The following is a 14,472-nucleotide window of genomic DNA, read 5'->3' on the forward strand; positions in this document are numbered from 1 at the left end:
TATTTTATCCTTCATTATTATGCAATCAATGTTTAGTGGTGTTTATAATGATACTGATATTAAATATTGCTTAAACAAACTAACAAAAAGTCTCTCTTAGGATCTCAACATGTTAAAACAATTTTCATGGAAAGAACAAATACACCATAGTGTGACAGATTACTCATAATGATGGAATTATAAATAATTTTTTATTCTGTCCCTGAACTTTTGTGTATTTTCAAAGTTTCTACTATATGCATGAATTACTTTGTCATCAGCAAAAAGCCACATTTCTCTTAGAAATATGATAGTTTAGGGGCGCCTGGGTGGCTTAGTCGGTTAAGCGTCCGACTTTCACTTAGGTCATGATCTCGCGGTAGTGTGTTCGAGCCCCATGTCGGACTCTGTGCTGACTGCCAGCTCAGAGCCTGGAGCCTATTTCGGAGTCTGTGTCTCCCTCTCTCTCTGACCCTCCCCTGCTCGCTCGCTCTCTCTCTCTCTCCTAGAAATAAATAAAACATTAAAAAAAAAAGAAATATGATAGTTTATTTACAAAATATTTTCTAGGCTTTTGGGTATTGTTGAAGTAGTACAAAAGAACCAGGAAAAAATGTCTAAAGGTATTTTTGTTATCTTTTTAGTGAATAGTGGACATAATTAGTGGGGCATCATAATTTCTCCCTATCCCCGAAATGTCTCATACTTCCTTTACTCAAGTTATTTAGTTAGGGCTTTTTCTTTTTTCCATTTGGACTTTGTTAAAACTGCAAGGGTAACTAATCCACTATGATCCAAGGAATCCATTACAGCAGTAAGTTTAGAATTTGAGCGTGTATGGGAATCACCGGGAGGGCTTATTAAAACTCAAAGAGGGGGCACCTGGGCAGCTCAGTGGGTTAAGCATCTGACTTCCGTTTAGGGCATGATCTCACAGTTCCTGAGTTCAAGCCCCACATTGGGTTCTGTGCCAACAGCTCAGAGCCTGGAACCTGCTTCAGATTCTGTCTCCCTCTCTCTCTGCCCCTCCCCCACTCACAGTCTGCCTGTCTGTCTCTCTCAAAAATAAATACACTTAAAAAAAAAAAACCTCAGAGCTGGCTCGTCCTGAGTTTCTGATTCAGTGGGTCTAGGGTGGAACCTCCAATTTGCCTTTGTAAGCCGTTCCCAGCTGATGCTAACACTGCTGGTTCAGAGACAGTTTGAGTCCCTCCAAAATGAATGAATACTATTTTATCTCAAATGAATCACCAAGGACGCGAAAGAGCATGGTTGGGAGAGGAGGAAGCCCTTGTGTAAGATCTAGGACTAGCTGAGAGTCTAGAGGAAATCCCCATGATTTCAATGCCCAGCCACCCAGGAGGACATCCCAGGGCCGATGAAGTGGGCAGGCAAGACAGTAATCAAACCAGATGATTTGTAAACCGTGCTGGGAATATCACCTGCATCATGGTCCTACCTAGGACTGGGTTTGATCATTGCTACAGATGGATATTTAGTCTTGTCATTGTAAACTAGCTTCTGCTTTGGGAAAAGAGGTCCTTATTTTCATTTCCTTAACTTCAAATTGGTAATGACTGATGCTTTTGAGCAGTGTCAATAATTGAAATCTGAGGGGAAATGTTACTAGAAATGCATATAATATGCATTCTATTTTTGCAAGGGCAAGACTCAAAAATGAAGACGCCTCTTTTTCTTCGTGTTACTTGACTTCACCTCAAAATTAAAAGTGAACTCTGGTACCATCTCTGGGTCAACCCTGAGGGCGCGGCGGGAAGTCCCTCCAGCCACCAGTCCAAAGCCACGCGACTAGCAGCTCTGCCAGCAGGTGGTGTAGTTCCAGAGCTTTTCCGAACATGGGCTGAAAGGCCACAAAACGGAGACTGGTTAGCTCCGGAACCTCGCCCACCGCCGCGCTCCGCCCCTCGCGTTTCCGGATCACAACACCGTCAGGCCACCGCGCGGCACCGCCCCTTATGTCGCTGAAGCCCAGGCTCGGATTCCTTTTTGGGGGCTGAGTCTGTGACGGAGAATTTGCTCGGAATGCTAATCCGGACCGAAATAAATACATATTCCGCTGAGCAGTCGTTAAATAAATACGTATTCCGTTGAGGAGTGGGATCGGAATTGGGAAGACAGTCTCCCAGTGCTCCCATTTGCTATAACCTCCTCGCCCACCGTCCCCAGCCCAGAAAACACAAAAAGGGGAAAACGTTAAAACATCAAAACCCACGCTTTCGGAAATATCCTTCCAGGCCTGATTCCAGAAGTTCAGCTGCCCTGGTCTGGGGTCCCTACCCTATATCGCACCCCCAGAACCATATGACCACGAAATGCTGAGCTGGTACGCCGGAGGACCGCGTCTCCTGAGCCCCGTGGCCCAGTCCGGCTCCGCCCCGGCCCCGGCTGGGCCCCGCCCCCTGTTCCACCCTCCCCGGGTCGGCCCCGCTCCTCCCAGAACCGGTCCTGGGCGTCCCGCCAGGGGCACCACCCAGAAGGAGGAGGGGCCAACGACGCCTTCCTCTCTCCTGACGAACGCTAGCTCCCCGCCGCCGGCGCCGGTCCCCTCCCTCTGCCGGCACGGGATCCTGAGCCTGCACCGCGCGCAGAGCCGAGCCGAGCCGAGCCGAGTCTCGCCGGTGTCCGCAGCCACGCACCAAGGCAGCATGACCGCGCGCGGCCCAGCTTTCGGCCTCCTGCTGCTGCTGCTGTGTCCCGCGCAGGTGAGGGGACGCCCGCGACCCGGGAGGGCTCTGGGGGGCGAGGCGGGCCGCGAGGCTTGGGGGAGGGTGGCGGGAGCTGCGACGGTGAGTGCGTCTCGTTTCCTGAAGGGACGCGGGTCCTGTGGCTCCTGGGGAAGTTGGTCCAGCGATGGAACCCCTGGTGGCCCCCACCCCGGTTTCTTTCACCGGCCACGCACTTTCCCCCGTGGGGGCAACTGAAGCGGCTTGTTTGACCTGTCTTGAGCTCATTTCAGCTGTGGTCACCTAATTTCTAGGCTTAGGATGTGGAATCAGAGGGAAGGACAAAAGTGGGTACAGAGAGGGAGGGATCTTATTTAACCTGCCTTAAAAAGATAATAGTAATCCTGCCGCATGCACACGAACTCTTTGTGGATTTGTTTAGAATATCTGACCACTTTATATCCCATTCTCCTCTGAAGAGGGAGACAGGAGGGGAGGTAAAGAAAGGAAACAAATTGCCAAGCACCAAATTAAAACAGCCCTAAGTAAGTCAGCTTGGTCTTCTCGAGAGTTCGAGTTACTTGTTATTGACTCTGTTTTACATCTTTAGAAACTGAGGCCCAGCAGAGGATAATTGAGTTTCCCCTTATCACCGTAATAATTAGCTATGGAATGGGGCCTAACTCCCTGGGTCAGCTTTTCCTTCAGCATCCTAGGTCATGAATGCCTCACTGTTGTTATTACATAAAATTTAGGCGTACAGCTTCATAATTTAATATCTGTATACACTACAAAGCGATCCCAGCAAGCCTAGGTACCATTAATCACCATACAGTTGCCCTTTCACCCATTTTGCCCAACCCTCAACCCCCTTCCCCTCTGATAACTAGTCTTTTATCTGTATCTGTGATTTTGTTTTTGCTTTTTTTTTTGTTTTGTTAGATTACACATATCAGTGAAATCATCTGGTTTTTGTCTTTCTCCATCTGACTTATTTTGATTAGCTGTCCAAATAGCAAGAGTTTTTTTTTTTTATAGCTGACTAGTATTGCATTGTATAAATCTATCAATCACATCTTTATCCATCCGTCAGTGGACATTTAGGTTGTTTCCATATCTTGATTATTGTGAATAATGCAGTGAATGTAGGGGTACACCAGTCTTTTTGAACTAGTGCTTTCATTTTCTTCTGAAAGATATTCCAAAGCTTGGGTCATGTGATAGTTCTATTTTTAATTTTTTGAGGAATCACATAGTGTTTTTGTTTTCTACAGTGGTTGTACCAGTTTACAATCCCACCAACAGTGTACAAGAGTTTCTCTTTCTCCACACCCTCACCAACGCTTGTCATTTCTTGTCTCTTTGATAATACCCATTCTAACAAGTACAAGGTGATACCTCATTGTGATTTTGATTTGCTTTTCCCTGTTAGTGATCTTGAGCATCTTTTCATGTGACTGTTGTATGTCTTGTGTGCCATCTGTATGCCTTTGAGGGGATGTCTGTTCAGATCTTCTGTACATTTTTTAATTGGGTTTTTTTGTTGGTGGTGGTGGTAGTGGTGTTGAGTTGTATGAAATCTTTATATATTTTGGATATTAACCCTTTGTCAGGTATATGGTTTGCAAATATGTTCTATTCAGTAGGTTGCCTTTTCATTTTGATGATAGTTTCCTTTGCTGTGCAGAAACTTTTCAGTTTGGTATAGTCCCGCTTATTTATTTTTCTTTTTGTGTCCCTTGTTTTTGGAGTCAGATCCACAGAGACATCACTAAGACTATTGTCAGGGAGATTACCACCTATGTTTTCTTCTAGGAATTTTATGGTTTCAGGTCTTCCATTCAAGTCTTTAATCCATTTTGAGATCATTTTTGTAAATAGTGTAAGATAGTGGTCCAGTTTCATACTTTTGCATGTGGTTGTCCAGTTTTCCCAATACCAGACTGTCCTTTCGCTGTTGTATGTTATTGGCTCATTTGTTGTAGATTAAGTTTCCATTTTGATGTGGGCTTATCTCTGGACTTTCAATTCTATTCCATTGATCCGTGTCTCTTTTAATACCAGTACCACACTACTTTGATTACTATAGCTTTGTGACATAGTTTGAAATGAGAGAGTGTGGAATCTCCTGCCTTGTTCTTCCTTTTTACGATTCTTTTGGCTTTTCATTATCTTTTGTGGTTCCATATAAAATCTTAAAATTATTTGTTCCTGTTTTGTGAAGTGAACCATTGGAATTTTGATAGGTATTTCATTGAATCTGTAGATTGCTTTAGGCGGTATGGACATTTTAACAATATTTTTTTAATTCATGAACACAGATTATCTTTCCGTTTCTTTGTGTCTTCTTTAGTTTCTTTCATCAATGTTTAATAGTTTTCACCTCCTTGGTTAAAGTTATTCCTAGGTATTTTATTCTTTTTGAAGTAATTGTAAATTGAATTGTTTCTTAATTTCTCTTTATGAATTTTCATTGTTAGTGTATAGAAACGCTAGATTTCTGTATATTGATTTTGTATCCTGTGATTTTACGGAATTCATGTATTATCTGCAAACAGTAACTGATTTTACTTTTTCCTTTCTGACTTGGACGCTTTTATTTCTTTGGCCTAATTGCCATGGCTAGGACTTCCAATATTACGTTGAACAAAAGTGGTGAGAATAGATATCCTGTTTGTAGAGGAAGAGCTTTCAATTTTTCATCGCTGAGTGCGGTATTAGCTATAGGATTGCCGTGATGGCCTTTGTTATGTTGAGGTATGTTCCTTCTATATCCACTTTGTTGAAAGTGGGTATATCCATCATAAATGGATATTGAATTTTGTCTAATGCTTTTTCTGCGTTCCTTGAGATAATATGATTTTTTTTGTCTGTCATCTTGTTGATGTGATGTATCACATTGATTGATCTATAGATGTTGAACTATCCTTGAATCTGTGGAACAAATCCCACTTGATCATAGTATATGATCCTTTTCAATCATTTGGATTTGGTGTGCCAATATTTTGTTGAGGATGTTTGTGTGTGTTCATCAAGGATATTGACCTATAGTTTGTTTTTGTTTTGTTTTGTTTTGTTTTGTTTTTTTTAAATAGTGCCCTGGTCTGGTTTTGGTATAAGTATAATGCTGACCTCATAAAATGTGTTTGAAGGCTTTTCCTCCTCTTCAATTTTTTGAAGACTTTGAGTGTATGTATTAAATCTTTTAATGTTTGGTGGAATTTGTCAGGGAAGCCATCTGGTCCTGAACTTTGTTGGGAAGTTTTTAATTACTGTTTCAATCTCCTTACTAGTCATTAATCTCTTCAGATTTCCTATATCTTCATAATTAAGTTTTGCAAGATTGTATGTTTCTAAGAATTTCTCCATTTCTTCTAGTTTGTTCATGTATAATTGTTCACAGTGGTCTCTATGGTCCTTTGTATTTCTGTGGTATTAGTTGTAACTTCTCTTTCCTCTTATTTTGAGCTCTCTCTCCTTTTTCCATAGTCACAGACTGAAAGTGAAGGGGATGGAGAAAAAATATTCCGTACAAATGGAATTGGAAAGAATACTGAAGTAGCTATACTCATATCAGACAAAATAGACTTTAAAACACAGTAATAAAAGACAATGAAGGGCATTCATTACATAATGATAAAGGGGTCAATCCAGCAAGAACATATAGCTTTTATAAACATATATGCTGCCAACATTGGAGTACCAGAATATATAACACAAATATTAACAGACCTAAAGGGAGAAATTGAAAGATACAGTAATAGTAGGAGATTTTAATATCTCACTTTCATCAATGGATAGACAAAAAAAATCAGTAAACATCAGCTTTAAATAACACATTAGACCAGATGGACTTAATGGATATGGACAGAACACTCAATCTGAAAGCAGCAGAATACACATTCTTCTCAAGTGTACATGGAACATTCTGTAGGATCTCATGTTGGGTCACAAAACAAATCTCAATAAATTCAAGAAGACTGAAACCATATCATGCATCTATAGGAAACTAGAAACTAATTACAAGAAGAAAATGGGGGGGTGGGGCGGGTGCCTAGGTGTCAGTCAGTTAAACATCTGACTTCAGCTCAGGTCATGTTCTCACAGTTCATAAGTTCAAACCCCACATTGGGCTCTCTTGTCAGTGCAATCCTCTGTCTCCGTCTCTGTCTGCCCTTCCCCCCTCTCAGAAATAAACGGTAAACAAATTTTAAACTAGAAAAGCATCTCTTTGAAAAAAGAAGAAAACAATAAACCCCACAAAAATGAGAATATTAAACATCATGCTCCTCATCAACCAGTGGGTCACTGAAGAAAATCAAAGGAGAGGGGCGCCTGGGTGGCTTAGTCGGTTAAGCGTCCGACTTTCGCTTAGGTCATGATCTCGCGGTTCGTGGGTTCAAGCCCTGCGTCGGGCTTTGTGCTGACTGCCAGCTCAGAGCCTGGAGCCTGTTTCAGTCTGTGACTCCCTCTCTCTCTGACCCTCCCCTGCTCACGTTGTCTCTCTCTCTCTCTCCTAGAAATAAATAAAAATATATATATAAAAAAAAAGAAAATCAAAGGAGAAATTTAAAAATACTGAGAGAGAAATTAAAACAGAAATATGACATACTAAAATCTATGGGATGCAGCAAAAGCAGTTCTTAGAGTGAAGTTAATAGCAATACAGGCCTACTTCAAGAAAGAAGAAAAATCTTGAACAGTGTAATGTAACTTTACACCTAAGGAATCTAGAAGAGCAAATTAGTAGAAGGAAGGGAATAATAAAGATCAGAGCAGAAATAAATGAATTAGAAACTTAAAAAGATAAGAAAAGATCAATGAAATTAAAAGCTGGTTCTTTGAACAGAAAAAATTGAGAAACTTTTAGCTACATCCACTGCTATTTCTGTGTCTACAGTTTTCTCATTTATTTATTTTTAAATATTTATTTTTCACACACACACACACACACACACACACACGTGTGAGGAGGGAGGGGCAGAAAGGAGACACAGAATCTGAAGCAGGTTCCAGATTCCATGCTATCAACACAGAGCCCAGTGCTAGGCCCGAACCCATGAACCACTAGATCATGACCTGAGCTGAAGTTGGATGCCTAGCTGACTGAGCCACCCAGACACCTCTACTGTCTTCTCTTTTAAAACTAGGGGTTGAGGCGCCTGGGTGGCTGAGTTGGTTAAACGTCCAACTTTGGCTCAGGTCATGACCTCGTGGTTTACAAGTTCGAGCCTCAAGTGGGATTCTCCGCTGTTAGCATGGACCCCCACTTCAGATCCTCTCTCTCTCTCAGAAAGTAAATAAACCCCCCCAAAAAAAAAAAAAGAAAAAAGAAAAAACAGGGGTTGAAGGGAGTTGGGTGAAGCTCTGAGGATATAGCATAGTGCTCATTAAACCAGGTGAAGCTACAAGAGTGAAGCTCTGGGAATGCGGTGACCGTGTGCCCACTCATGGACATGTCACTAATGAGGCGGTAGTAAATCAGAAGGGAAAGCAGATTAGGGAGCTTCCCCGGACTAGGGGAGCCTCTCAAATTTCTGGGTAGTTCTTAGAAGCAGGTAGGTTTTGCTGACCCGATGAGGGCCCAAGAACCAGGAGAAGAGCCATGGCTCCCTCCTCTCTGTATGTAGAAGGGGTCCCCAGCAGTGTGGGCTTGTGGAAGGGCACACGTTGGGTGCCTGGTTGGGAGGGGGGCAGAAGAGAGCAGGGAGGTGGTTTGGAATGGGGTCAGTGGGTAGACCACTCACTAGCTCTTGCTCTGGACATATTACTCTGTCAAGCCTTAGTTTTTTTGAAGACAGACAATACTTTGTAGGATTATTGAGGTTATTAAGTAAAGGGATATATGGAGAGACCTTATCACTATGGTAAAAACTCAAAAAACAGTAGCACTTCTGTGCCTTTAAGAAAATACAGCTGTTTGGTTTCCCTAGAGTTTTAGGTCAGGATCTAGTAGACAGGCTTCACCCCAGTAAGTAGCTTTAACTTAACTCTGAAATCCTTTTACCTCAAGGTAGTATCCAAGGCTGATGGCCAAGGAGTGCCTGTCCTAATAGGACTTTTCAGGTAGGTCAGAGGTTCATCAGGAGTCTCTTGCAAAATACCTGGATAGGTCTGTAAATCTTAACTGGAAAGATTCCTTTGTTATTTTACACATTAACTCCTTCTAGTCTGCAGAGGCTTTCAGCACACCTGAGCAGGCTTGGGGAGGAAGGAGGGAGGCCTGCTTTGAGAATTCTTACCAGTGACAGCATCTGGTCTGGGTTCAGTCTGAGCAATCAGGAAGTTCTCTCACAGAATTAACAGACTAACTGCCCTTTGGGGGGATTTTTGCTTTTCTTAATTTTTAATTTTTCAGACGATGAAATAACAGTACTAGACTGCACGGCTTTGAAGCCTTGTGGTCATCCAAATAATGTGTGCGGTTTTGAGAAATCACGTATATCTCTCCTGACTAATTTTTCTAAGCTTTTTCTTGAGGAACTTAGAGCATAGTGAGGTCTAGGTAGGAATTAAGCCATGAAGATGGTTTTTCCTGAAGAAGAGATCAGGAACGGTTTAATCTTTTGACCTGAAAGCATTGAAGAAAACCTACATTCGCCCCAATTTCAGATGGCTAATCTTTCCTCGTCTCTTCTACTCCTTGATTGATACTGTGCTCAGATATCTTATTAACATAAGTAATCAAGGGAAAATGAGGTTTTTATTTTAGCGAGTGGGCAGAAAGAAAACGGCTCGCTGAATAGGCCTTTGTATTGCCTCAGTGTTTGTCATATTACCCAGAACAAAGAATCCCTCTGGTCTGAAGACAGTATGGTCTCTCTTTCCTGGGTAACCCTTCCCCACCCTCCACTCCTCCCAAAAGGAAGGCTTTTCAGGGTGTTTTAAGGATGACACATTACCTACTGGGGAAGCCAGTGTTAAATTGTCTCTAATCTGATCATGGGCACCCCTTTCTGCCCTGTCACCCACAGCTCTGTGAAGGGCATCCGCTCTCCGGCCAAAAAAAACAACTTGCTGTCAAAACCCTGCCTGTCTTCCAAGGTCCAGTTCAAATGCTGCATCATCCAGGACGTTTATTATCCTGTTCCCCCAACTAGAATGCCTTCCTTCTGAAGCTGTAAATCTGTGTTGATACTGCAGCGGCAGCAGCTTTTACCTGGGGGTAAAAGCTTAACCACCAGTGGTCCTGGGCAAGCCAGTGATTCACCTGGAGCCTTAGTCTCTTCCTCTGTAAAGTCGGGTTAACAACTATGCCTACATCCCACGGTGTTTATGGAAAGAGAGAGAAATATTGCTTAAATTGAAGTGCTAGATTGCAGGCTCCCCAATTCCAGTATGGCCAAGACTCTCTTTTCAGAAGCATCAGATCATTGGGCCTCTGTGGGTTTGGGTGTGGGGATAAGATGAGGGAAGGATTTAGAGGCATTGCTTTCTGGCTGATAGGAATCAACTGTGGCCCAATAAGTTTTTCTTTGCTTGGACTGTGCGTTTTATTTTCAGTTTTTGGATTATTTGCTTTCGCAAGAAAACTTCGGGGAAAAAAACAAACCTGTGTCTGATGCAAAGTGCTCTGGGGTGATTTAAGAAGGAAACTTTAAATTTTGTTCCTTATCTTATTACTGCCCCTTAGGCCACAGAGGAACTCCAGTTCCTTTCACTCACTAGTTTCATAAATAGAAAGTGGTTGCTATGGATAGTGTACGTACAAAAGTAGATCAAAGGAGTTACCTATACAGAAGGCAGTCTGTAAATCGTAAAGGGCTGTGTAAATGTTAGTAGTTTCTGTCTCTGTCTTGGTCATAGTTGAGAAGAAGAATGAATACATAAAAATTTGCAATACAATGTAAAATGTGCTCTAACAAAGATAAGGACGGAATATTATGGGAAGTCCATTTTTTTAAAAATATAATTTATTGTCAGATTGGTTTCCATACAACACCCAGTGCTCATCCCAACAAGTGCCCCCCTCCGTGCCCCTCACCTACTTTCCCCTCTCCCCCACCCTCCATCCACCCTCAGTTTGTTCTCAGTGTTTAAGAGTCTCTTATGGTTTGCCTCCTCCCTTCTGTATAACTTTTTTCCCCCTTCCCCTTCCCCATGATCTTCTGTTAAGTTTCTCAAGATCCACATGAGTGAAAATATGGTATCTTTCTCTAACTGACTTATTTTACTTAGCATAATACCCTCCAGTTCCAGCCACGTTGCTGCAAATGGCCAGATTTCATTCTTTCTCATTGCCATGTATTCCATTGTGTATATAAACCACATCTTCTTTATCCATTTGTCAGTTGGTAGACATTTAGGCTCTTTCCATAATTTGGCTGTTGTTGAAAGTGCCGCTATAAACATTGGGGTACGTCAGCACTCCTATATCCCTTGGATAAACACCTCGTAGTGCATTTGCTGGGTCATAGGGGAGTTTTATTTTTAATTTTTTGAGGTACCTCCACACTGTTTTCCACAGCAGCTGCACCAGTTTGCATTCCCACCGACAGTGCAAGAGGGTTCTGTTTCTCCACATCCTTGCCAGCGTCTATAGTCCCCTGATGTGTTCATTTTAGCCACTCTGATGGGGAGTCCATTTTTGAACTGACCTTTGGAGGGTGAATTAATGCTTACCAGGTAGGCAAGAGGAAAACTGGAGACAATAGGGGAAAGTTGCCTCGTTGTTACTAAAAACCATACAACTGTATATTTGAAAAGGGTGAATTTTATGGCAAGTTATCTCAATCTTTTTAGCAATGATGATCTGGATTACAAGAATCTAAAGAAAAAAGAGTTCCCTAATTTTTGCATTGGATTCCATTGCTGGGACACATCTGGTCTCATCTCGACACCACAGAACTCCTTTAAGATAGATGGGATACTGTGTTCCCTGTTTTACAGGAAATTAAGAGATATTAAGGCCTAAGTTTATCCCAAGGTCATATAGCTGGTAAATGGCAGACTAGGGACTTGAGCTCCGGTCTCTGATTTCTGTTCTCCAATTTATTCAGATTCAAAATATCAGTGCCAGGTTAGTCATATTTAGCAAGTTAAATTGATCAGCAGATGTTCCAGATGACCAACAGGGCATCTCATTCAAGGCTTGTTCCTAGTTCCAATCTGGCTTCTCCAAAATCCAGCGATGAATCAGGAATGGACTTAGCCTGCTGGCCTGGCCCTTTGTTCATTTGCCACACTTTCCACATGTTCCTTAGGAAGGGACCTGTGGACATTATACACTCCCATCCACTGTTTTGTGTTAGTCTCGTGACTTTTGGATTATTTTTCAAACTTGTGGGTGCTAAGGCTCAGAAATGTCTGATGCCAACTAATAGTGTGACCTTGGGCAAGTCACTTGAACTTCAAGCTAGAGGGGTTATTTGTAAAAGTGAAGACTAGCTGAGCCTATCTAAAAATGTATGAAGTAAACACCCATTTACAGGCACTCCTAGTGGTCACACAAATTATCCTCTGTTATGTGGATATGTTTACCACATTAGCTGGTAGTTCCAAAGATTTCCATCAGTAGAAGTCACCCCAGACCAGCCTCCATCCCACATATTTTGCCGTATTTGTTTGGTCTGCCTACCTGACTCCAAGGAAATAGGAGGCAACTTAATCTCTGGATAGAATTCTCTGTCTCTCCATCCTGTCCTGCATTGCCCTGACTGGCCAGGACTCTGCTCCTACAGAGGCCTCTCCCTAGCCCCCATCCTCCCTTGCTGGAGCTTGAGCTGGTGTGTCTCTAGGTTCTGCCATCAACTTTACCCAATCAGGACAGCGGCAAAGGTGAGAAGACCCGGCCCTGCACTCCATGTGCTGTGGGGTGGCCAAGAGCACGCCCGGAGCCGAGGATGGTCACTGGTGGTAACTAAAATGACTCGACAGCTGCCTAGTGATGTACTTAAAAAGATGTAAGTGGTAGTCATTATTTCCATAAGCGAACACATTTATGTAGAAAGAGGGATGCTCACACAGCATTATGGTGGATGGTGCAGCCCGTCTTTGGCGCATGGTCAAAATCTGACACGTCTATACAAACTGAGCTGGAGTTGGAGCAGTGCAGCAGCTAGGGAGCGGGGATAGCAGATAGGCTGAAGAATGCTTATTCTTGGCCTTCACAGTCTTCATTCTCATTATTGGTTTCGTCACTCAGGAGCCATGTGACCTCACAGACTCTTCTCTGAGCCTTAGTTTCCTTACCAGTAATATGCTATGGTACTATTCCAGAGGGTATCTGAGAAATACACGAGGCAATGAGGAAGGAATCACTTAACTTCGTGCCCAGCATGTGGTGGTTGTTCACTAAGCATTGTATTATGACTTAGGTAATACTTGAGATTTACTAAAGGCAGCCTGGAGTGTAGGATTCTGTTGCTGATGCTCAGAGCTTCTCCGTCTGATAAGATGTGCTTTTACAGAGTTCCCTATTAGAGTCTGTTTTGCAGTTGGTCTAGTTGTTGACATATAGTGGGAGGGGCATTTTTTTTTTAACTTGCTGAACTGTTGTTGAAAGACACTTCCCAGGGCACCTGGGTGGTTTCAGTCAGTTAAGAGCTCTGACTCCTGCTTTTGGCTCAGGTCATGATCTCATGAACTGTGAGCTTGGCCTCTGTGCTAACAGCACAGAGCCTGCTTGGGATTCTCTCTGCCTCTCACTCTGCCCCTCCCTGTTGTGTTTTCTCTCTCTCTCAAAATAAATACACTTAGAAAAGAGAGAGAGAAAGAAAGAAACTTCGCTATCCGGTCATCTAGCCGATAATTAAGCCCTAGAGCATGTTGTGAAATAGACATATGACCTAATGTTTAAAAGTAGAGACATTCTACTAAATCCTCATTTAAAGCCAAAACAACCACTGGTTCTTATTTCTGAACTTCTTACATAATCCACTTGAACTCTTACAACCCATCAAGAGATTTGATGGTTTCTGAGTTGATGAACACTGGATAAGGTACCGCAGAGACTTTGAAAGGAAATTAAACACCTGGGCTTCTGCCCTTTACGATTTTATGGTCTTCCTAGGGAGTCGAGACAATAACCAGAAACTACTGGTGGAACCTCTCTCCACATACGTAAGTAACTTTGCAATTCTCCTTTATCCTACTTCATCCCAGGGCAGGAGCCCACAAATCACATAGCCTGGCCAGAGCCTGTTGTTGTGAATAAAGTTTTCTTCATCCCCTCTACACCCATCATGTACCTGTTGTCTGTGGTTGCTTTTGAGCCACAACAGGGTAGTTGGGTGTTTTCCACAGAGGCCTTATGGCCCACAAGCCTACAATATTTAGTATTTGGCCCTCTGTGGGAAAGTTTATCAACCTCCATCCCAGGGGCTGCATGTAGGAGCTTGTGGAATGTAAGTGACAGGAACGGACATCATTCACCAGAGCCCTGGGCTCAGAACACCTGCTGCCTTGAGCGGTGAGGAGGATGCCTCTGAACACTGGCCAGGGGCTGCCTGGGGCGACCTGCCTCTGCCCCCGGAGAGCTCGGTGCTGGAGCCAGGCGAGGAGTCAGAGTGAAGCTTAATGGAGGTGACAAGTCTTGGGAGAGGCTTATATGAATGGGGAGACATTCCAACACAGGCAGGGCTGAAATCTGTGAAGAAACACTGGGACCTGGATGAATACAGCGAAGGGCTGATCAAGCTCAGCCCAAAGCCAGTCTGAGCAGGGTCATCCAGATTGATTTGTGAAAAGGCTGTTTAAAAGTTACCACACCCTGGGGCGCCTGGGTGGCTTAGTCGGTTAAGCGTCCGACTTTCGCTTGGGTCCTGATCTCGCGGTTCGTGGGTTCGGGCCCCGCGTCGGGCTCTGTGCT

The 14,472-nt window shown here is 43.2% G+C and overlaps 1 protein-coding gene across 2 annotated transcripts in view; it reads left to right on the top strand.

The window, feature by feature from the left end:
• Positions 1 to 2,541: 2,541 nt before the first annotated feature.
• The window catches only part of NPC1 (NPC intracellular cholesterol transporter 1), a 54,656-nt gene continuing 42,725 nt past the window's right edge, over positions 2,542 to 14,472 (top strand). For both annotated transcript variants that reach the window (XM_039218412.1, XM_039218420.1), the window contains exon 1: positions 2,542 to 2,702. In XM_039218412.1, coding sequence (XP_039074343.1) covers positions 2,646 to 2,702 — 57 coding nt within the window. In that variant the 5' untranslated portion in view covers positions 2,542 to 2,645. The remainder of the gene's footprint in view (positions 2,703 to 14,472) is intronic.

Source organism: Hyaena hyaena, unplaced genomic scaffold (assembly GCF_003009895.1).
Source record: "Hyaena hyaena isolate Hyena2069 unplaced genomic scaffold, ASM300989v1 scaffold_14, whole genome shotgun sequence".
Classification (NCBI taxonomy): Eukaryota; Metazoa; Chordata; class Mammalia; order Carnivora; family Hyaenidae; genus Hyaena; species Hyaena hyaena.